Source organism: Eublepharis macularius, chromosome 1 (genome assembly GCF_028583425.1).
Source record: "Eublepharis macularius isolate TG4126 chromosome 1, MPM_Emac_v1.0, whole genome shotgun sequence".
In the NCBI taxonomy this organism is placed as follows: Eukaryota; Metazoa; Chordata; class Lepidosauria; order Squamata; family Eublepharidae; genus Eublepharis; species Eublepharis macularius.
Window position 1 is genome coordinate 149,030,978 of NC_072790.1, and position 24,518 is coordinate 149,055,495.

Below are 24,518 nucleotides of genomic sequence, written 5' to 3' on the forward strand. Positions count from 1 at the left end.
CTTCTGGAAACGCTTTGGGGTGTTCTACCGCCAGCGATGCTCAGATCCTTGCTGCAGTTTGGAAAGGGCATTTCCTTCAGGCTCACCCATCCCCTTTGGAGGCTAGGAAGTTATTGCTGCGCCAAAGCGGGGAGGATCCGAGCTGATGTATAGTGGTCTGAGCTCGACTGTCAGCAAGTACTGGCAGATACATTCTTGTTAGGAGAGTTCAGAGGGGGCTTTCCTTTGCTATCAAATCAAGTTGGGCTGCAGCGACTGAGCGAGATGCTCTCTGTTCCTGATCTGAGGCAATAACATTGTTTATTGAAGTTGTTTCCCGAGCTGCGATTCTGATAGGGTTGGCTGCTTAGGCAAGGAAAGAGGATGTGGTGCCTAGGAAGAATCCCTAAAGTGGCTGGGGCAGGGAGGTTTGCAGTGCTGTGCTCAGGAAAACAGGTTGCTTGTAAGGCTGGAGCACGAGGAAGCTGAAGGGGGCTATGACTATGAAGGAGGGGAGGCTGGAGAAAGTGCCCATGTAGAGAATCTAGTGATGAGAGGAAAAGAGAGCCCTTGAGAAGCTTTAATAAAAAACAGAGAAGTTCAAAGAGAGAATGTAACCGTCATGATTGAAACATAATTAGGAGATCAAATAATTACAGGAACATAATTAGGAGATGGAAATTGGAAAAGTCAGAGAAAGAATGGGGAGAAACTGAAAAGAAAAGACATTTAAAAAGGAAGAAAAAATATATTCAGGAGATCAAGAAAGGGACCAAGATGCAAAGTACCAGTTGGAATCCAACCTGTTCTTAAAAGAAACACAGTGCAAGCTTATACTCTTTTTAAAGCCATTGATTTAAGATGTCACTTACCATGTTGCATAACTAGGTCTTGTCCTATTTTTTCTTGAAAATATCCAGAGGAGAGGATTTGTAACCTTTCCCAACAAGTGATTTAATCAGTCAATTGCTTCTATGGTAAAGTTTTTTAAAAAAAACTTTATGCACTGCTTGAAGAGGGAAGCAGATGGAGGCTGGGAGGGTTTGTGCAGAGGGAGCGGGCAGGACAGAGGTGCCCAGAAAGGAGAGGAGGGTGGGGACAGCCAGGGAGAGGAGAGCTTTAGGGAAGAGGCCCAGATCCTTGATTTTAAGGGATGCCTTGCTGCCCTGCTCCGAGCCAAGGCTGTTCTCAAGGCCAGACATCAGGTTGAGACAGACAAAGAAGCACCAGCGTGTCTGGAAGGAGTACATGATGCATCCAGGTATATGCACAGGGCTCAGTTTCCTCCAGGTTGAAGCCTCAGCCCCTTTATAAGAGGGGCTCTTATAAAGCACACAGTTTCCCATTCTCAGTTCTTTGTCTTATCCAAAAAGAAAAGCAACAAAATACCTTTTTTCAAACATGGGGCCACTGGAGTTGGCTGCCTTGTGGGTGTTGTTGGCAGTTCATTGCTGGCTAGGCCACCTGCTTTTGAAGTATGTATCTGGAGTGACTTAATCAATGGGTTTAGACTGTATCTGGAGTGACTTAATCAATGGGCTTAGACTGGAGTAACTGCTAAGATTTCACTGTTAATGTGTAACAAGAATAATGGGATTAGAAAGAATGCAGAAAGGTGAATTGCAGAGGAAGGAAAATAAGTTGTGGGGTTGGAAGAGTAAACTAAAGTACACTTAAAGACAAGGGGAAGACAGAAAGGGTAGAGAAATTGGAATGGCGCTCAAAGAAAATTTGTGAGATAGTAAACATGCTTTGAAAAAATCTAAGGGAAAAATGCAAGAGGAAAAGAATGTATAGCAGCAAGGTTAGAGGCAGCTCTAAGAAGTATATAGTTTTATTATATAATAGAGTTAAAAAGACCACTATTGCTTTGAGTTCATAATAGGAAACTATAGGTTGGTTTTGTATATTCCTGTGATACAAATGAATAAATGATATCTATTAGAAAGCTAGAAAAGCTAGACCCAGGCTTTGGGCTTTTCATTCATTGTAGTTTTGTCTAAACATTCACATTTTAACTTTTATGGGGCAAAGCCCATGTTATCATCTGTTGATCTAGTTTAATTTTAAAAACAATGTTATGATTAACAGATTATAAGAATAACAGAAAATGTCATATTGCCCCTTTTTAAAATGGACAGTTTAATAACCTATATCAGGGCAGAGTGTGAGGTTTTTGTGTGTACTGTACATTAAATTATATCCTGTTATGGTTTTTGTGTGTATATGTATACTCCAGGATTGGTTAATGACTTTTAAATACCAAGATACAGATTAGATTACTGCAATGCACGCTATGTGGGACTGTCTTTGAAGATTGTCTGGAAGGTATAGTTGGTATAGAATGCTGCTGCAACAGAATGTTGACTGGAGTGGGCCATAGGACCAGTTTGGAGTAGTGGTTAAGAGCGCGGGACTCTAATCTGGAGAACCCGGTTTGATTCCCCACTCCTCCACTTGAAGCCAGCTGGGTGACCTTGGATGAGTCACAGCTTCTAGGAGCTCTCTCAGCCCTACCCACCTCACAGGGTGTTTTGTTGTGGGGATAATAATAGCATACTTTGTAAACCACTCTGAGTGGGCATTAAGTTGTCCTGAAGGGTGGTATATAAATCGGTTGTTGTTGTTGTTGTTGTTGTTATATCACTCCAGTCTTGTTCCACCTACATTTTCTCCCAATTTGCTTCTGTGTCCAATTCAACGTTCTAGTATTGGCCATTAAAGTCCTATATGGCTTGGGGTCAGCATACTTGGAGAACCATTTAATTCCATGTAGAACTAGCTCACCACTCCAGCAATCTTTGGAGGCCCTGCTTCAGGTGTCCTTACTAGAGATGCACATGGACCGCATAACGGACCTAATTTCGTCACGAACTTACCCAGTTTGTGCTTCGCGAACACGCGGGCCATGGGCTTGTGTTTTTCTCACGAAAGCGCCGAACATTGGGGCTTTCTGTCCGTGTGTCCGTTGGCCCGTCATGCCAGGATTCCCGCTCAAACAATTTCCTCGGCAGCGGTGTGCAGCCACCTTCCCTGTTTGGAACACACCAATCTTAGCCCAGGAAACCTTGATTGGCAGCTCTGTCAGCCAATCAAGAGATTGTCAGAGATCACAGCCTTTCTGCATAAAAGACAAAACGCGCGAAGAGCCGCTCCATTTTGCTGGTGCGGGGACGCGAGTTAGCTTAGCAACTGCTTGCTGTGGGGAAGGTTTTTTTTTTTTTTTTGCGAGAGCGCGGCTTGGGGCTTGGGGCTTCTGCTGCAAGAGAGCTTTCTCTTTTCTCCATTTCTATTTCTCTTTTCTTGTTTCTATTCTAGAGCACTTAAAAAAAATCCTTTTACTGCACTATTGGGTTACTCTGATTTCTTTCTGCGTTTTGAGTTCTTGGGTTCTTCTCAGACTTAATCCCCCCTCCCCCCCAAATCTCTTCCTTTTTTTTGGGTTGCCGGTGGGTTCTATTGTGCTGTGACATCACCCCACTCACAGACGCACAGTGGGTGCAAGGCAGCTTTGGGCGTTGTCTGCTTGAGTTCTTGCCTTCATTCCCCCACTTTTTTTTTGGCTGCTGATGAGATGCAAGGGGAGGAAGACTGCTGTTAGGCTCTGTGAAACACCTACTCTCTGATGACCGGCAGCACGTTTTGGGTGGCTCTCTCTGCTTCACTCTTTTCAAAGCCTTTTTAGTGGGTGACTTGGGGAGACATTTCCAGCCTGGCTTTTGAGGTGCAAGGGGAGACTGCTACTGGCCTCTGTGAAACACCTACTCTCTGGTGACCGGCAGCTCGCTTTGCGGGGGCTCTCTGCTTCACTCCTTTCAAAGCCTTTCACACTCCCTAAATAGTGGGTGACTTGGGGGGGCAGTTCCAGCTTGGCTTTTGAGGTGCAGGGGGAAGACTGCTGCTTGCCTCTGTGAAACATCCACCCTAGGACCACTGGCAGCACGTTTTGGGGGGCTCTCTCTGTTTCACTTCTTTCAAAGCCTTTTTAGTGGGTGACTTGGGGGGACATTTCCAGCCTGGCTTTTGAGGTGCAGGGGGAGACTGCTACTGGCCTCTGTGAAACACCTACTCTCTGGTGACCAGCAGCTCACTTTGGGGGGGGGCTCTCTGCTTCACTCCTTTCTTTTTTTTTTTAAATTTTTTATTTTTCATAGCTACAAAACACTACACAAAACTATCACAAGGAAAGGGGAGAGGGAAGGGACAAAGGGGGGGTGGAAAAAGAAAAGGGGGGGAATGAACTACAAACACTAAACACTACACTTCAATGTTTCCCTTCATACTGTCAATACAAAAATAGCTCCATAAAATAATGATGGAGTGGTTAATCATACAGAGAATAAACATTTCAAATTCTGGTTAAACTTTCCTCCCCCTTCTAGGTCCTGGACGCAATTCTCTCTGTGCAACTGCTGTTGCGATGCTCTCCTCCTCCCCCCCCCTCCGGCTCCTCCTTTTCTTCGTTCTTGGTGCAGCAGAGTTCTGGGTTTTTATTCTCAAAATCCTTTAGTTGATCTTCTGATAATATCTTATAGGCCTGATCTTTATATCTGAACCATATTCCTTCCGGGAATAACCATTTGTACTTTATTCCATGGTCCCTCAGAAGTGCTACAAACTTTTTATATTTAAAACGCCGTTTCCGGACTAGAAATGGAACGTCCTTCAAAATCTTGACTTTCAAACCCATAAAGTCCAAATCCGCATTGTATGAGTTATATAGGATGGTGTCCCGAATCTTTTTAGATGAAAAGTCAATAATGATCTCACGAGGCAACTGTCGCTTTGTTGCATATTTTGAAGAAGCCCGACGGACCTCCAAAATGGCGCTTTTAACCTCTTCTTTAGTCGTCCTCGCGGGTGTCGCCAGTAATTCCGAGACCAAATCCCACAGATCCTCATTTTCCTCCTCTTTCACGTTTTGGAGACGCAAAATTGTCTGCGTTCGTTCCACCTGTAGCCCGATCAGCTGGTTCTCCACCAACTTCAGGTCCTTTTTTGTAGCCTTCACAAGTGACGCACTTTCCAGAGCAGACTTTTCTGCCCCCCCCCCCGCTGCTGCCTTAATGGTTTTCACCTCGCTTTCAATTAAGCCCACCCTTTGATCAGTTTCGTTCAGCTTGTCAACAAAGGGTTTTATAGCTTCCACCACCGCCCTGCGTACCAACTCTTCGAGCGACTCCCCCTTCTGCAAGGTAGCCGAGATTGACTTACCGAGAGCGGGACTTTGCCTCTTTGCTGCCATTTGGGGGGGGGGCGCCAACAAAATTCTGGAACGCAACGAAGGGGAAGAGCGAGTCTTCTTCAGATCAACCTCTCCTTCACAAACGCTTGTAGAACAGAAGGGATTCGCTTGTTTACAGGCTTCCGCCTGTTTCTTTTACTTGCCGTTTCTCGTTGCCCGGCGGCACTCGAGGCGCCGCGCACATCTGCCGGCCTCCATAGGGACAAACGGGCAATTCCCCCCCCCCCCGCATTGATTTCGGGGAGTTCTTCCCGCCGCGTCCCGGACCCTGGCTCCCTCCCTGGGAGTCCTGGGGGCTAATCCTTGCGGGTCAGCCGCCCGGTCAGGGTGCCCGGTCGTTTCCTCCCAGACCAGCCGAGAGGAGCGTCCGGCATGGCTGAGAAAACGAAACCGAATCCTCTGCTTCACTCCTTTCAAAGCCTTTCACTCCCTAAATAGTGGGTGACTTGGGGGGATATTTCCAGCTCGCTTTGCGGGGGCTCTCTGCTTCACTCCTTTCAAAGCCTTTCACTCCCTAAATAGTGGGTGACTTGGGGGGATATTTCCAGCTCGCTTTGCGGGGGCTCTCTGCTTCACTCCTTTCAAAGCCTTTCACTCCCTAAATAGTGGGTGACTTGGGGGGATATTTCCAGCCTGGCTTTTGAGGTGCAGTGGGAAGACTGCTGCTTGCCTCTGTGAAACACCCACCCTAGGACCACTGGCAGCACGTTTGGGGGGGCTCTCTCCGCCTGACTCCTTTCAAAGCCTTTCACACTCCCGAAATAGTGGGTGACTTGGGGGGGGGCAATTCCAGTTTGGCTTTTGAGGTGCAGGGGGAAGACTGCTGCTTGCCTCTGTGAAACATCCACCCTAGGACCACTGGCAGCACGTTTCGGGGGGATCTCTGTCTGCTTCACTCCTTTCAAAGCTGTTTTCACACCCTAAATAGCGGGTGACTGGGGGGGGCATTTCCAGCCACGTCCTGTCCCTGTTATCCTCCTCCTGATGACACATCCTGCCCCTGGTATCCTCCTCATGATGGCAAGCCCTGTCCCTGGCATCCTCCTCCTGATGACACGTCCTGTCCCAGGTATCCTCCTGATGACAAGCCCTGTCCCTGGCGTCCTCCTCCTGATGACAAGTTCTATCCCTGGTATCCTCCTCCTGATGAAAAGCCCTGTCCCTGGTATCCTCCTCCTGACGACAAGCCCTGTCCCTGGTATCCTCCTCCTGACGACACGTCCTGTCCCTGGTGTCCTCCTTATGACGACAAGTTCTATCCCTGGTATCCTCCTCCTAACGACACGCCCTGTCCCTGGTTTCCTCCTCCTGACGACACGCCCTGTCCCTGGTATCCTCCTCGTGATGACAAGCCCTGTCCCTGGCACCTTCTAAGTACCTCCTCTTATTCTTTATAAACTCTACTACTTCCATTAGAATTTGTATACTTACAAAACAGTCTAAGGCACATGGTGAGCTTCCTTGATTGACTGCATCATGTTTGGTGAAGTGGGTTTCATCGGCAACCGACCGTCCTGCTCCTGCAAGCGCAAGGGCCCCTCTGAGGGTCAATCCCCAAAAGTCCGGTGACAAGGAGGACAGTGGCCCAGGTCAGCTTGCTTGATAGCAAGCAAGCTGACACACCACGTCACTGAGGTGGGACTCGTCCTCTGCCCAAAAAGGCTCCCTCTGAACAGGGTAGCATGAGCTTCCTTCCCTCAAGGTGTGGGAGACATCCTTTCCCTCCCTCCTGTGCCTTCCATTCCAGCAAGCGGCCTTTGAATTGCTACATGATCTCCTGTTGCGGAGTTGGCTTTCACTCCAGTCCATCCATTCATTGCCCATCATGGAGAGTTGGTCTCCCCGCCCCTGGAGAGGGCGTCTCTTGTTGATGCAGCCCCATCAACAGGTGGGTTTTGTGGGTAGGTGGGTTTTGTGGGCAGCCACCTCTGCTGGACAGGAGCACAAGTCTCTCTCCTTCCCCAAGGGTGGGTAAGGGTCAGTGAGAATAGGATAGGGGAAGTTGTTGTTTGTCTCTTTGGAAAAGTGATAATCTAGGAGCGTTACATGAGAATGTTTGGTGGGGAAAGTCGACTGAAGTGAAAATGTGTGGGGAAAACAAGGCCTTTTCTGACCCGAACCGGTTCGCGAACCGGGCCTGGTCTGTTAAAAGTTCGTGGACCGTGGTCCGTGGAAGGCCACAAACCCCGAACCGGCAGTCCGTAGGGAAATGCCGGTCCGTGCTCATCTCTAGTCCTTACTATCTGAGAGCAGACTAGCAGCCACCCCAAAAGGGCCTTTTTGGTTGTGTTATCAAAACTCTAGAACTCCCTTCCCTGGATAGATTGTCTCCCTATCACATTGTCTACCTCTAGAAGGTGGGGAAGAATTTTTTATCTGGTTTGGCATTCCTCCATTAACTCTTATTAGCCTCCTCCCTGTCTGTGTGTTTTTGTGTTTATATTACGCTTTATTTAATTGTTTAAAAGGCTGTATAAATATTTGTATTTTAAATGCTTTTTAATGTCTTTAATGTTGTAATAATTTAATGCATTGTTTTGATGTTTTAATGTTCACCACCTTGAGACTCCTCATTGGGTGGAGAGGTGGCATAGAAATGTTTTAAATTAATATCACGCTCTACCATGCACTAAACTGACCTGGTAGTTAGTAGACATATTTAGTTCTTATAAACTTAGCCTTGCTGCTGTTGAATTTTAGAGGTTCCAAGTTTGAAATATAAATATAAACAGTGGTAGATAACTTTGTCTCCAGCAGAATTTAGGCCCCATATGCATATCAGCATTTTGATATCCTGGCAGTCATGTATGTGCTTCTCTGCGATTTCATATTATATTCAACTTGTATAGTTGGCGTTTTCATCCTGGAAGGGTAATTATTATTTTGAAGAACTTGCTTTTTAGAGCATATATTTTAAAATATAAAAAGCTAGGCATTTATATTGCAAGCTGCATTGAGTTTCTTTCTGTGAGCTAGAAAGGCAGCTAATAGATGTTTTAAATAAATAAATAAACTTAAGTAGTCTGTTCTTCACCTGTGCAAAGGCATGGTACATTTGTGTTTTTCTAGATTAATGTTCCAAATAGTCACACTGGAGCAAAGCAAAATTCTGAACAAAATCTGTATAATACATTTTGTTATGGTCAACCAAAACAATAGTCTGCAAGCTATTGACTTTTCAAGAACTCTTAATCAGACTTTGGTCTTTTTTTAAAAAATCAAGTGTCATAAAGAGTTCAAGAGAAACTACACACAGTTTTGTGTTATTTTGATTAGTCCAAATTATTACATGCCTTTGGCTTTTGTTTTTCTAAGGGCTTTCATTGTCTTCTTCTCATACCTCCAAATCTTTTGTATAGAGCTGCTACAACACTGCGTTTTTTGAAAAGTGCTAGAATGGAATTGCTGCTGGTTAACAGAAAATGAGAATTTGCTTCACTGGTAACTCTTCCTTGAACTAACATAAAGTCAATCTAGTATGAAGAAACTGCTGTTGTGGGAGTATGTGGATGTGTCACCTAACAGACAGGCTGCCTCCAGAAGTCTTTCATTGATATGCATTACTTTAATACCTTCACGCTTTCCCAACTCAGTACTTTATCCAAAAGGGGAGATAAGAACTTTGTGCTTTTTCTGGTGTGCGACTTCTGTTTCAAATTATTACAGAGATGGATTTATCAGCATGTACTGAGCCTGTAAGATCATCACATCACATGTATTTATTAATCTGTGAAGCAGTATACATTTTTGTATGTGTTTGCATTTGTAACTTTAATCCCCCCTTTTTTGTCTTAAACGGCTTAAACAACTTAACTGGCCAGATATGTCTATCAGATGTCTACATTTCTGAAGGAAAATTCATTGGGAGATTAAATTGCACACTTACATTAAAGATTTGCAATGCAATTCTGCACAGAGGTATAACCTTCTAAGCCCACTGGAGAGATTGTTTTTATTATCTATTAGACTGTGGAAAATCATTGCCTCGGGAAATCACTCACCTCTTCCAAGTGAAGGCTGTCTTTATAAGGTTTTGAGGAATAACAGAGCAATGAATTAATACAAAAGTGTTGTGTTTGCTCTTTGGACTACCTTTGGGGGCTATGTCTATAGGAGCAGATATTGTCTCTGTTTAAAAATATAAAAATTGGACTGTTGGTTCCCAAAGCTGCTGCTTTTTGATCTTAAAGCAGGAACTATAGAATATGCAACTAAAATAAACAGGAGCCTTGTAGTACCTTAAAGACAAATACACACGTGTGTGTTTGGGTTAGATCCAGCCAGCTTTGCTGCAGGTTACAAAGGAAGGAGGGGTCCCCTTTGACCATCAAAAACAACTATGCTAGGGATCATGGGATTTGTATTTACAAAAGTCATATGGCATGAGGCTGAAGTAAGGAGGGGAATTGGATAAGACTGAGTGAAAAAGCTGGCTGGATCCAATCCTGTGTTTGGTGTTGTGGTTAAGAATAGAGATGGGCACACAAAAAAAAACACCACAAACATGTTCGTTGCCATCCATGAACAGAGACTCACAAACAACCACGAACATGGCCCTGTTCACGAACATATTCATGATTGGCTGTTCGTGGGGGCCAGCAGGCTCTCCTCCAGCCATCATCCAAGTCAAAATCCCTATTGCACCACTCCCAGAAACCTGACTTGAGCAGGCAACAGAAACGGTACCAATAATAAATGATAGCTTGGCCCCAGAGCCTGGCAGCAGCCCTGGAACTTGAAAGGGTAGATCCCTACCACACCACTCCCAGAAACCTTACCTTACCTGAGCAGGCAGCAGGAAAGGTTCCAATAATAAATAATAGCTTGGCCCCAGTGCCTGGCAGCAGCCCTGGAACTTGAAGGGGTAAATCCCTATCCTACCACACACAAAGGAAATTCAAGCTCCAATTCACTCTATCAAAATGCCAACAGCAATTCTCTCCCTCTCCACTGCAAAACCAGAGCTTGGGAGGCCCCTGCTCTTTGCTCCCTTGTAACAAATTTGGAGCTCCACACTTGAAAGGAAGACCTGCCTATCAAGCTAAATTGGGCTTAGATTGGGGTTTCCAGGGCAACAGCAGGAGTTTAGACAGTGTTCAGACAATCCCTGCCTACATTGCCAAGGGAATTGCTTGCAGGTGCCAGACTGTCTGGCTTGACGAACAGCAAGGAACGAGGCTTGCAACGACCACCTGTTCGTTTGGAATGGGGCCTCACGAACAGCTTGTTCATGAATAGCAGATTAGGCTGTTCGTAGCTTTTTTTTGTTCGTATTGCAGTTCGTGCCCATCTCTAGTTAAGAGCGGCAGGACTTTAATCTGGAGAGCCAGGTTTGATTCCCCCATTCCTCCACTTGAAGCCAGCTGAGTGACCTTGGGTCAGTCACAGTTCTCTCAGAGCTCTCTCAGCCCCACTCTCTTCTCATGGTAATTGTTGTGAGGATGATAATAACACACTTTGTAAATAATAATTGCTCTGAGTGGGTGTGAAGTTGTCCTGAAGAGTGTTATATAAATCAAATAATGTTGTTGTTGTTGTCGTTATTCTGTCAACTGAAAATCATCTACATGAATCTAATGAAGTGGGGCATAGCCCAGGAAAGTTTATACCACAGTGGAAATGGTTTTGTCCTTTAGTATTTTGATGAAGCCTGTCATAATGTGAGATTTTACCTGGGTGCCTCTGGACATTTAATCTTCTTTTCATTAGCACCCCCACATTCTTAGATGCGGAGAACAGGAGCCAGATGTTATTTATGTGAATCATAAGAACAAGCTGCTCCGTTCCTTATGTTCATCATTCTTACTGATCTGGAAAACATCATTTGTATTTGAAACAACTTTTCCCTATGATAAACACTTATAAGTTTACTGTAGTACCTGAACACAGCCAATGATTTTGGCCAATGAAAAATTTTCTAATTGGCCAGCAATTAATTATACTTAATTTTGATTAGAGAGAGAGAGAGAGAGAGAGAGAGAGAGAGAGAGAGAGAGAATATTAGCACACATGAAAAATTTTAGGTGATGTGAATTCTTATTCAAAAACTAAGCATTAAATAGAATGCAATAAAAATCATTATACAAAATGAATGCTATGTAGAGCCATGATCAGATTAAGTTAAGGCACCATGCAGATGTTCTGTTTTGCAATCAAATATTCTATATAGCAAAAAACACGATGGAAGAGGCTACAATGGTGACTACATACTATGTATGTTGTAGAGAAAAATCTGTTCTTATTTTTATACTTCTCTTGTACTTCATACGTTTTGCAGTCACTGTATTTTAGGCCTCTAACATCAGCACATGTACCATTGTAAAATGTATTAAAAATACTTGGTTGAATGAATAGAATTGATGGAAGATGATTTGTTGGAAAAGTTTCAGGTTTATAGCCATGTTGATCGGTAGCAGAAGAGCAAAATTTGGGTTCAGTAGTACCTTAAATACTGACTAGATTTCCAGGGTATGAGCTTTCAAAAGTCAGAGCTCCCTTCATTAGAAAGAAAAGGGCATTCTCCTGCCCATGATGTTCAAATCAGAAATCTCTGGAAAGCCATGGTTTTTCCTTCTCCCTACCTTACCAAGACCTACAAACCTTCTTTCTCTGAGATTCCATGCTGATTCTGTTCTTGATTTTGTCCTTTCAGTTTACCTGCTTATACTAGGTCACAATCACAAACACTTTTATGGGGGAGTAAGGGCCATTTAACGCAGTGGGATTTCAGAGCAATGTTTAGAATATGACTGCAAATATACCAGGAATACTTTGAATGGTTGAATGCAACCAAACTCTTAATACAAGGGATATATTTTTAATATATATAAATATATCCCATTTTCAGGCTACTTACTATTTGCATAATTCTGTCCTATAATCCTTGCTTTTCTTTAAGTTATTAAACAATAAAATTGTACTGCTATCAAATCTGTCTTATTAAATGGGAATTGTTTTTGCATAATTCTGCACAAGATCTCATTCTCTAGTAGTGAGCCTTTTCAAGCTGCTTATTCCATTTATCCAATAGTAATTTCACAGATTGGTAAACAAATCTAGTGATTCTTTTAGCTTCTGTGATTAAAAAAAATAGTATATGGGGTGTGGGAGAGCTTCAACATTTATTGTGCAATGAAATTCTTGTCTAAGATACTGTCTAATAGGAATTCCTGCAGTCTACAGATCCAAACAGGTACCACTCAGGGTGTGTGGGGGGTGGTTGTGGGGGTGGAGGAGGAACCTGCTTCCAGACCTGGTTGAGTGCATTTGGTATTCTATATAAGTCTGCACTCTGCACCACTAACTAATGAGATATTTGGCACTGTCAGCATTGATAGACATCAGCTGGTAGGTAAATGAAAAATGGATTCTGCTATATCAGTATATTTCTACCCCCTCTATCGTTATGTAAATGTTCTTCAGGTTATCAGTAAAGATCTTTCTGTTGAACAAATTCTCCGCAAAGCTGTCCTTTAAGACATGGTCAGGGTATCCTTTATGGGACATAGATACATTTATGACCCTTTATGTTAAGTGTTGTGTCGCAGAACCAAACTAGATGTTACAGCAATCATGAGTCCAAGTTGTGGCCACTGACACCACTTTAAAGGAGAATTTAGCTGTTTAAAAATTGCTGCAAGCAGTAGCATGGGAGCACCATATGATCTTGTTTCCCTCCTGCCTGTCTTTTCAAGTGCTATAATGATGAGGGGCCTGTTTCAGCAGTTTAAAAGGCAGGGGACACAGTATCACAGGATGCCACCCACTGCAGGTGATTGGAGCCTTGCAGCAGTTTCTAAATGGCTATATTTTCCTCTAAAATGGCAGCAGCAGAGACAGTGGATCTGTGGCCACCATGATGTCCCTCAGGTACAATTTGTACTAAAACACAAACTGACTGATGCAGATTCATTTTCACATAAATAGGTAAGTATAATAACATTACATTAAGTTTGTATTAATTGATTTGCAAAACAAAAATCACTGTACTTAGTGGTATCCCAAAATGTTCTCACAAATGAAAACCATGATCTGTGGGGTCCCCAATTCAAATATCACTTCTGACATGAACTGATTAGGTATCTTTAGGCATCTGTCTCTCAGCCTTAGTCCCTTACCTACAATAATAGGCTACCAAACTTGACCTATTTTATGTTAGAAATAACAATGTCTGGTGTACTGCAGCAGCAAGAAGTAAGAAGAACCTACCATGCAGGGGGCAGCAAGGATCACTTAGTTAGGACAGTGAGAGTAGCACCTCTCTTGTTTCCTGGGGGTCATTTCCTTGTCTTGTCTCCTATTGGGCTAAACAGGGCAATATCCTGCTTCTTCTCTCTCCTGCCACACTTCTTCTCTGTCTCTGCAAGATGTAGTCAGATAGCTAGGATCTATCTCTCCCCCTTTCCCTCAAGTATGTAACTTCCTCAAATAAAGCTTTTGCCTCTCTGACCAGCTCGGCGTTTAATTCCGCAGCGTAGTTTAACACTCGCTCTAACAGGGTAATGGGCCACAGAGGCAATTAACGCAAGCTGAAGTTAAGAGAGAGCAATAAAAGTTCTACTGTAGCCACAGGCTAAAGCACAGAGGGCAGACAATAGAGGAAAGATGGCTGACTCCTACAGCGCACAGCAGGGGTTCCAGGTCGACCGACTACAAGACGGGAGAAACTACGATCTTTGGCCAAAAAGAATAAAAGCCCATCTTATTCAACTGGACGTCTGGTCTGCAATAACAGATGAAAAACCGACTGCAGATCCGCAGAGGGAAGCCAAATGGGTCAAGCAGGACAATAAGGCAAGATCTATTATCATTAATGCTTTAAGTGATAAACAATTGATAAGAGTTATTCATGAGCCCGCTTCTAGACAAATGTGGACGTCTCTTCTAGAAATAAACCGTCAAGAATCAATTAAAACTAAAATTTTGATAATGAGGCAATTGTATCGGATTGAGATGAAGCCACAGGAACAGCTGAAAGATCATATTGCAAATTTCATGGAATTAACACAGAAATTAAGATCCCTTGGAAAGGAGATCCAGGATGAGGATCTAGCTATAATTCTGCTATCTAGCCTTCCTCAATCTTATACAAGCATAGTACGTGTTTTGGAAATGAGAGAAAGTCTAAGCTTAAACTATGTACTTGCAAGACTGCAAGAGGAAAGTCTTAACAAACAATTTTATAAAAGTGAGCCAAAAGAGCTAGCTTTAAGAGTAAGTTCAAGAAATGATTTCTCCTGCAGCATCTGCAGAAAGAAAGGACATTTAAAGGAAGACTGTTGGTTTCGTGATTCACAGAGAGTTAGCAAGCCGCCACGAGGCTCGGGAACAAAAGGCTTTAGGAATGCTAATGCAGCCATTAAGTCACCTAATGCCGATGGTCAAAGGAAAAGCAGATCTGATAAGAATTGTTTAAATGTTGGTAAAACTGATCAAAGCATATGCAAATGGGCAATTGACAGTGCATGCACTAACCACCTTTGCAAAGACGAGAAGTTTTTTAATGAGATGAATGAAAGCCACGATAAATTGTATATGGCAAATGGAGAGGCTTTAACGGCTCGGGGACAAGGGACCGTATCTGCATGTTGTGCGCTACCCAGTGGCCAAACTAGAGAAGTGCAGATCACTGATTGTCTATACGTACCTGAAGTTAAATCTAATCTATTATCGGTTTCTGTGATGGCCAAAAGAGGAATTGAGACTGTATTCAAAGGAGAGAAATGTTTTATTAGCAATGAAGGTGAATTAATTGCACAAGGCACATTAGAGGATGGCCTGTATATGCTGGATTGCTCTGAAGGCGCAGTGAATTTAATTGAAAAGTGCACTCACAAGAATTGTACTAGTCTTATCCATAGAAGGCTTGGACATGCTAATATGGATTATATATATCAGCTTGAAAGGCAGAATCTGACTAATGATTTGCAAATGTCCTGATGCAGAGAAATGTGTTTGCTGTATTCAAGCCAAAGGCACAAGACCTTCTTTCACCAAACAGAGTGAGAAGCAGACGACAAGACCACTGGAGCTGATTCACAGTGATGTCTGTGGACCCATGGGAACAGAAACACCCAGTGGAAGTAAGTACTTTCTGACTTTTACTGATGATTTTTCAAGATTTACTGTGATTTACCTGCTCAAGGAAAAGAGCCAAGTACTGGAAAAATTCAAGATGTACCTAGCAATGGTGCAGAACAGATTCCAGAGAAAACCAATGGCTATCCGCACAGACAATGGAGGTGAGTACGTGGGAAAGGAGATGACAAGCTTCCTAGCAGATGAAGGAATAGAGCATCACCTGACCGTGCCATACACCCCCGAACTCAACGGGATAGCAGAGAGGAAAAATCGTTCTCTCACAGAAATGTGCAGGAGCATGCTGCAAGAAGCACAGCTACCTCAAAATTATTGGGGAGAAGCTATCAACACTGCTGCCTATCTGCAGAACATGCTACCTACAAAGGGTGCAAGCAGCACACCATTTGAACTGTGGTACAACCGCAAGCCCAATGTAAGGCATCTGAGAGTGTTTGGATCAAAAGCCTACACTTATGTTCCGAAGGAAAAGAGGTCTAAGATGGATCTCAGAACAGAAGCAGGCATATTTGTTGGATATGCACTGGGATGCAAGGGATATCGAATCCTCAACCCAGAGACAGACACGGTGAAGATCCGCCATGTGGTGTACATTGATGAAAAGGAGAAGGCAAGCAAGCCTGACACCAGAGAGTCTACACCAAAGGAAGCTGATGCAGCACAGCAGCCAGAAATTGTGCAACTCTGGGACCTGACTGAGACGCAAGAGACACCTGCAGAGCCCACAGAAAGAGAAGGGGAAGCAGAGCCAAGTGTCAGACGCTCAGACAGAACAAACAAAGGAGTTCCACCACTGAAATTCTCTTACCTAGCAAAAACAGAAGCTGTACCAGAACCTTCTAGCTGGGAAGACATAGAAGGAATGCCAGCAAGAGAAGCAGAGAAATGGAGAAAAGCTGCAAAAGAAGAAATTGACTCTCTGATCCAGAACAAGACATGGATTCTCACAGAACTACCACCTGGAAAAAGGACAGTAGGATGCAAATGGATTTTCAAAACCAAACTTGATGCAGATGGAGAAGTACAAAAGTACAAAGCAAGACTAGTTGCAAAGGGATATTCCCAGAAGTATGGAGAAGACTATGATGAAACCTTCGCACCAGTAGTGAAACACACTTCAGTAAGAACACTGCTGAGCATAGCAGCCGCAAGGAAGATGCATGTGGAGCATCTGGATGTGAAAACTGCTTTTCTTCATGGAGAGCTGGAAGAAGATGTGTATATGACACAGCCTCCTGGATTTGAACAGTCCAAAGACAGAGGACTTGTATGCAAACTGCAGAAGAGCATTTATGGACTGAAACAGGCTGCAAGGGCCTGGAACCAGAAACTGAACTAAATGCTCATCAAAGAAGGATTCAAGCAAGGCGGGGCAGAACGCTGCCTGTACTCAAGAAAGAAAGACAACAAATGGACTTTTATCCTGATTTATGTAGATGATATTCTTCTTTGTTATGAGGATCAACAAGATTGTGATGAAATAATTCAGCACCTGAACCAAGAGGTTGAAGTAAAACGTCTTGGAAATGTCAGCTTTTACCTTGGAGTTCAAATAGAGCGAGAGGAAGATGGAAGCTATCTTCTCAATCAAAAACAAAAGATCATGGATTTCCTAGACTACATGGACATGAAAGATGGAAAACCAACATGTACTCCAATGGAAACAGATTTCCTGAAACAAAGTGGAAACAATGAACCTCTGAGAAACATTAAAGTGTACAGAGAAGCAATTGGAAAACTGCTCTACATAAGCACAGTGACCAGACCTGACATAGCAGCAGCAGTTGGAATACTGTGCAGGAAAAGTGCATCACCAAGTGTGAATGACTGGCAAGCAGTCAAAAGACTGGCAAGATACCTGAGAGGTACTGCACAACTAAAGCTCAAGCTACCAGCAAGCGACAATCCCAGACTAGTGGGATTCATGGATGCTGACTGGGCAGAAGACATCACAGACAGAAAGTCTACCAGTGGACGAGTATTCTTTTATGGTGGAGGAGCAATCAGTTGGACTAGCAGAAAGCAAGACCTAGTAGCGGCATCAACTACAGAAGCTGAATACATATCAGCAGCAGAAACATGCCAAGAACTTAAGTGGATTCTACAACTATTAGAAGACTTTGGGATAAATGAACCCAAACCTATACAACTCCTTGAAGATAATCAATCTTGCATAAAGCTTGCAAATACAGAAAGAATTGGATCAAGAACCAAGCACATTGACATAAAGAATCACATTGTGAGAAATATGCAAGAAGAAGGGCTTGTTGAGCTACAGTACTGCCCTACAGAAGAAATGATAGCAGACATCCTCACCAAGCCACTTGCCAAAGAGAAATTTCAAAGTCTACGAGAAAGACTGAACTTTGTGGACTTTGTACACTAGACATTGAGAAGGGGTGTTAGAAATAACAATGTCTGGTGTACTGCAGCAGCAAGAAGTAAGAAGAGCCTACCATGCAGGGGGCAGCAAGGATCACTTAGTTAGGACAGTGAGAGTAGCACCTCTCTTGTTTCCTGGGGGTCATTTCCTTGTCTTGTCTCCTATTGGGCTAAACAGGGCAATATCCTGCTTCTTCTCTCTCCTGCCACACTTCTTCTCTGTCTCTGCAAGATGTAGTCAGATAGCTAGGATCTATCTCTCCCCCTTTCCCTCAAGTATGTAACTTCCTCAAATAAAGCTTTTGCCTCTCTGACCAGCTCGGCGTTTAATTCCGCAGCGTAGTTTAACACTCGCTCTAACATTTTAGAGGGTATTTGTATGGATTCCCAAGGCAATGTGTGTGAAGCACTTTGATCACTAAAAGCACTGTTGTTTATCTAGAGCATTTGACTTAACGGAAATGTCTGTAGATCATTAATACCACAGTTAAAGCTAGTCAATTGCAGTAAATTACTAAAAGAAAGAAAAACCCTTCTGTTTATTTATCTGTCTATCCAGTACCTTTTCATCTCACCCTCCCTCCAAGGGGTTCAAGGCAGCATGCAGATTTTTAATTTGTTATCAGAAATGCTCAGAGAATCAGAATAAGTGCAAACTTCATTCAGACATAGGTACATTTCGCACTCGGTTTTTAGAGCGCGTTTGTACCTGTTCCGCATCCCATGTTTGCAAGGTTTTCACACTTAAAAGCAGTCATGGGATGCAGTCCCGCTTTTTGTCCGCTGTATCCCCGATTTTTCCCCCTGCGGACATACCCCGATGTTTTTTTAAGTTCGCTGCCGACTGGCAGCTGGCCCGCATTTTGCTAATGTGAACACTTTTGCCTCCTTTTTGCTTCTCTCCACCCCCCTCTCCTTTTCCCTGGGAGCTGATTGGTTTGTGCAGAATTAACCACTCCCACCCTCCTCAGCTCTCTGAACTCCTTGTCCACCATTTTTTTTAGTAAAGGGAGCTGAGGATCATAAGGCTGCTTCTTCATTGGTTTCCTTCCTCCTGGTATGCATGCTGTTTTATTTTTTTTCAAAAGCCAGGAATGATTCCTAAGCTTGCTGCTAATTCCCTGCTAGCTTTAAAATCAAGGAAAGTGTTAAATAGCTGCTTTCTCCTTCCTCCCTTAGGGTATGCACACACATTCTTTTTTTTTTAAAGACAAGAATGGGTTGCAAAGTTGTAATGTTCCTGCACTTTCTTCCTGGCTTTAAAAGCCAGGAAAGGATTAAATGGCTGCTTTTCCCTCCCTCCCAGGCATGTTTCAGACTTTGCCAAAGAGGGGGGAAAACCCAAGCATTTTGCACAGCCCTTTGGAAACAAGTCTCTGCTTCCTGGGAGGAGATTAATTGGCAGCATTTTAACCCTTTCCTGGCTTGATTTAAAAAAATGAGAGTGGTACATGTTTTCCCCCAGAACTCTGCCACCAATTGCCTCTCCGGTGGGCAGGGGAGAGCCCAATCAGCAAAAAGGGGGGAAGGGTTCCAACATTGCAACGTTACTACGCATGCTGAATTTTTTTTAAAAAAGTGTGACGTGAATTGCAAGGCCCCAAAAGCCCAAAATTGCACCGAGGTTTTGAAATGAGGCACAGACACCAAATCGAAATTGCAGTGGACAGTGTGAAATGAACAGGTGCAATGCCGAAGCCACTGCGATCGGGGCGAATGCTCATAAATGGCGGTTTAAACCATAAGTGCAAAAAGGGTCATACACTCCCAGATTTCCTTGAAGGGTGATCTTTCCCCTGTGCTTGAAAGAAGTGGAAATTTGGGCAATGCCTCAGAAAGGAGCTTTGAATGGCAGACAGTGAGGGAGAAAATAAGTTGTAATATTTATTGAACATATTAATGGAAGTTGTCCCAGTTACACTAGATACTCCTCCCTTGGTTTGGTCCAGAAATCAGAACCCACCCTCAGTGTTACTACAAGCATGCAATGTCGCTAGAGGAAGGGGGGGTACAAGGGCAGAGGATCCAAGTTCTCGCTGAGCAGCATTTCAGTGAAGGGATGGGACATGAGGAGGAGGAAGAGTGGTTTGAAAAAGCAGAGCAAAAAAGTTTCATACATTGCCTGCTCCGGAAGTCTTAAGTGGTCAAAGGAGTTACAAAGTAACAGTGATGAATACAGTTAAAGTAAGAAGAGGGTCTCTGTCCAGTGGAGGAACTATTTTTTTTCCCTTACCGGGACACCTGTTTTTCCTTGGGCTTTCGAGTCAACTCTCTCTGATGGCATTTTAGGACCTTTGTAAAGGTCATGATAGGAGGGGTGTTGACCGTTCAAATTTGAACATATAGAAGAGGCAAAGGATGACTGGGAATATTGAATTCCAAAAATGGTCATAAGTAAGGTGCACAGGAAGATCAGTAAGGCAGGGGGAAATGTGATGATCTCAGCTAAATGTTTGAATTGCCTAAGTGGCAGGTCGGATTAATGTCTGTTAACAAAAACCAGGAGACGGCTGATGACCCTGGCTTCATTCCTCATTAGGTTTCCAGGAAACTCTGCATTGTCAGGCAGATTTTTGCCCTGTAAACCTTGATTTTTAATCACGGCCTCAATTTTAACAAGCCCCCAGAAAGCCAAAGAACAGAACCATTGAGACAGGAGCATCCAGACCCACAGGGGAACCTGGGTAGCCTGATCTTAAGGCTTCAGCTTTAATATTAACATGACATCTCTTCCCCAGTCTGTGGGTGGGGTTGCTTCTGTTGTAGCTCCTGTATTATGGCATTACAGTGAGAGAAAAACTGTAATAAGTAATGTGCCAAAGGATCATGCTATTAGATAAGTACTTAATGTGACAGAAGAATGTGCAGTGGAAAGGCCATTAAAAAGAGGTGAAGTTATAAACTGCATGTTCTTTAGATCACAATTAACTGATTCAGGTTTGATGCTTCCTTTAACTATGCAATGCTTGCTTGCATATATTGTTCTTTGTAAATGTTGAAATGTATCAAAACATGAAAAAGGAGTGTTCTGCCCATAAACTACAGTAAGAAATTCTTAGGAAATATTTAATGAAAATGCCTTCAAGACTAGGACAACTTTTCCTGTACAACATTCCTATGTAAGTAAGAACAGAGATACAACAGAGAAAATTGTATTGGACTGTGGGCATGACATGATCAATGGAAGGTCAGCGTAATGCATTTAGCATATTAGGGGAACATAGTGGCAAGCTAGTATCAATTTTATCTTATTGTGTGGCTTGTTGGGCTAGCCCAAGGTGAATGCCAGCAAAGAGTTTATGAGTACAATAGCCATGAGTATTGTTGAACCTTTCCACTGATGGCCTGCTATTTTCTGCATTTGTCTTTACTTTGCCTTTGCTGGTCCCACCTCCTTTAATGCTGTTGTCTGATCTAGGTGTTTTCTACACAGGGGTTTCTGGATATTTGATCCACCAAAATTGGATCTGCACTTGGCCTCTGTAACTCTGCACTTGAGGGAATTGAACCAAAGTGCTGCCAGTTTATTTTTTCTATGGTAAAAAAGATGCCTTGTTTCTGCTGCAGGTTTTCTGTTTTGCTTGGCTGAGGACTTATCAGTTTTGTCAGTTGATCAGCTAATGATAAGTCAGTTTCCTCAATTGATCTGCTGAGGAGTGGTCAGTTTCCTCAGCTGATATGCTGAAGAAACTTGCAGAGTTTTTGTTTTAAATGCACCAAGGTTGCAACATTGCAATGTTGTTGTTGTTGTTTAAACAAAAAAGAAAAAAGCTGAATTGGTTGCTGTTCAACCAATCAGGATGCAGGGGGACAAAAGGAAGGGTGAAAGGCAGGGCCAGACCTCACACTGAATAAAGCATTCTGCACTTCAAAAAATCCCGTATTTTACTTGACTTGATAAAAAGCATTGAGGTATGTGCACAAGGAGAAAAACCGCACAAAACACAGGGAAAAATCAATTCTGCAACTGATGCAGCCTTTCGTTGTGCAGAATGCAAAAAAGTCTGGGAAGCAGTTTGGAAACTGAATTGGGGTATTTTGACCATGCATGCAAAACTCTGGAGAGAAATCGATGCAGTATGGGATGAAGTCAGAGCCTACGAAAAAGCCCAGTGTGGAAAAGACCCTAGTCTGTATCACAGTAACCTGAGAGAGTGAGAGCGGAACTACAAGTGACAAAAGGCACAGGTTGGACACTTGTCAGCTTCCCTCAAGTTTTGATGGGAAATGTAGGCAGCTTGGCGGAATGTTGGACAAGTGACAGTTGAAAAGTCCATTGGACAGCAGTCAGAGAGCCAAGCTGCAAGACTAGGATGCCTACATTTCCCATCAAAACTTGAGGGAAGCTGACAAGTGTCCAACCTGTGCCTTTTGTCACTTGTAGTTCTGCTCCGAGTTTCTTGGACTAACGGAGGTCCAAGATGTTACGGTTCCTGTTTCATTGGTTCCTGTTTTTATGATGTCTCAGTTCTTGCAGGCCGTACGTTAGAGAACAAACTGCTTTAAGAAGGATGGTTCTGAAGTTTCATGAGGAACTAAGTCAAAAGCACTTGAGTGTATTTACATCCCAGGGCACTTCATTGGATATGAAGTCTTGCTATTTATACAGTAGGGTGGAGAAGGTGATTTTCATAGCCAGAGCAAACAAAGAGGGCATTATGGAATGAAGGCACAGACTACTTCAGAAAGTGGTGTAACTTGTTTTGTCTAGAGTGTTCTTTATTCCCTCCAGTGTGAGATCATATGAGCATCCTTGGAAATTCAACCCCTGATGTGTCAGATCATTTTCATAGTAAAGTGATATGTGAAGTATTCTGTGTCATGCTATTTCTGCAGTGCAAACACCTTTGTTAGTGTATTTAACACCTTTGTTTAACAGTGTACATGGAAGAGCTATAACAAATACATATATCGCCATTTTACTCTTCAATTTTATCATTGCTATATGGCAGATTTTAAGGGAGGGGATATTTCCTTAGGGCCTAAAATGGGCTGTGGGTTTGCAAAAATGTACATAAAATGCTTTGCAAAGATGAGAATATTATCCACCTGTGTTAAAGGGAACAAAACCAGCAGTGTCTGTATGCACAACACTGATATTTTGGGTATCTTTTCTCATATTTTACATTTCTCATATTTTTTCATATTTGTATTCATGACATGATTTGTGTCCTATAAATATCTGTTTCTCTGCAATATTTTAATTTTGTATTCCAATGGTAGAATAATTTGGACACAATATATATTCTCAGAAACTGGTGTGTCTGCTTTCATACTCCCTTGTGTTCATTACAACTGTCAGCTGGTTTTACAATACTCATGTTTTACCTGACCTTATTTCTGTTCTTTTCATGAAGAGTTGTGTATATGAAGGAGCTGAAGAAAGGTTAATTTAGTACAGACTGAATAATTAACTGAGTTATCTACCCAGTTCCAGATTAATGAAAAGTGCTTAAGTTGTAACGTTCTGATGAGAACAAATAAATTCTTATTTGTACCAAACCCTATTATGAGGTAGGTGCACAAGTAAAGCCAATACTCTCCTCTAGCTTATGTCACTGAATTGTCTGTCTGTTGAACGGATGTCATTTTTTATTCCATTGACTTCAGCTGGGTTTCTTCTGTCAGATCAATGTAATTTGTCACAATTAATCTCTGAAAAAGCATATTAATTTAGGGAGCCTTCATATGTAGCTTTTGTACTTGAGTAAAAAGCAGAGTATAAAATACATATCTACTACCTTGTAGTTTAAAATGTACATCTTGGAAAGTAAAATGGTTTTAGAATATTCTCCATCAATTCTAATAAGATCTCTCTCTCTCTTCCCCAGGGGATGAGCATTCCCGTGATTCCCCAGCCACAACAGAAGCCCAGTCACATGCTGGGATGGAAGCTGGTGGAAGAGGAAGCCGGTGTTGCTGGACATGCTCTGTGACCCAACTTAAGAAATTTTTCTGGGGAGTAGTAGTGGTGCTTGGCGTATGTTCCTCCTGGTCAGGCTCAACTCAGCTAGCAAAACTAACCTTTGAGAAATTTGATGCACCTTTCACTTTGACATGGTTTGCAACAAACTGGAACTTTTTATTCTTTCCTTTGTATTACACTGGACATGTTTTTAAGTCTGCTGAAAAACAGTCTCCACAGCAAAGATACAGGTAAGAGTGAACAAGGTTTTTAAAAGTTGTGGTATCATATGTTTCCCTCACAGTTTTATTGGATTTTCCCCATGCAGTTACAAAACAGGACTATGAGGTTTCATGACAAATATGATGAAGGGGAGGAAGAATGCTACTGGAAGGCTCAAGTAAGAGAAATAGAAGCAGGCAAGAGAGTTGGGCAGACACACAGAATTATAATTAAATTATGAACAACTGCAGTTTTAATAGTATCATGCTATAAATACAAAGAAGCTTTATTAGAGGAAGATGGAAGCAAGGTATTTTCACTTCCCTTGATATGTCTGAAGGCTAATAAAAATCAGTCAACTGCGACAATGTCAATTGATGTTTGTTGATAGTACTACATTTTCTCTCCAGCTAAATTATTCTAGCATTTTTAGATACGCAAGGTGCTGAATGTTAGATATACAAGGTGATGAATGATTCATTATATATTTCTTCCATTTGTAGGGTTTATTATTTATTTTATTTATGTCATTTATAGACCATCTTTCTCACTGAGACTCAAGGTGGATTACATAGTGTGAGATTAGTACAATCAGTGTCAAGGACATTTCCATAAACAGCGTCATAGAATTTTACAAAGACATAGCATTAACAAGGATCCAATACAGAGTTGAAGAATTGCTGAAAC

The 24,518-nt window shown here is 42.7% G+C and overlaps 1 protein-coding gene across 1 annotated transcript in view; it reads left to right on the plus strand.

The window, feature by feature from the left end:
- The window catches only part of SLC35F3 (solute carrier family 35 member F3), a 95,487-nt gene that overhangs the window by 740 nt on the left and 70,229 nt on the right, over nt 1–24,518 (plus strand). The window contains exon 2 of the mRNA XM_054973993.1: nt 23,536–23,860. Coding sequence (XP_054829968.1) covers nt 23,536–23,860 — 325 coding nt within the window. The remainder of the gene's footprint in view (nt 1–23,535; nt 23,861–24,518) is intronic.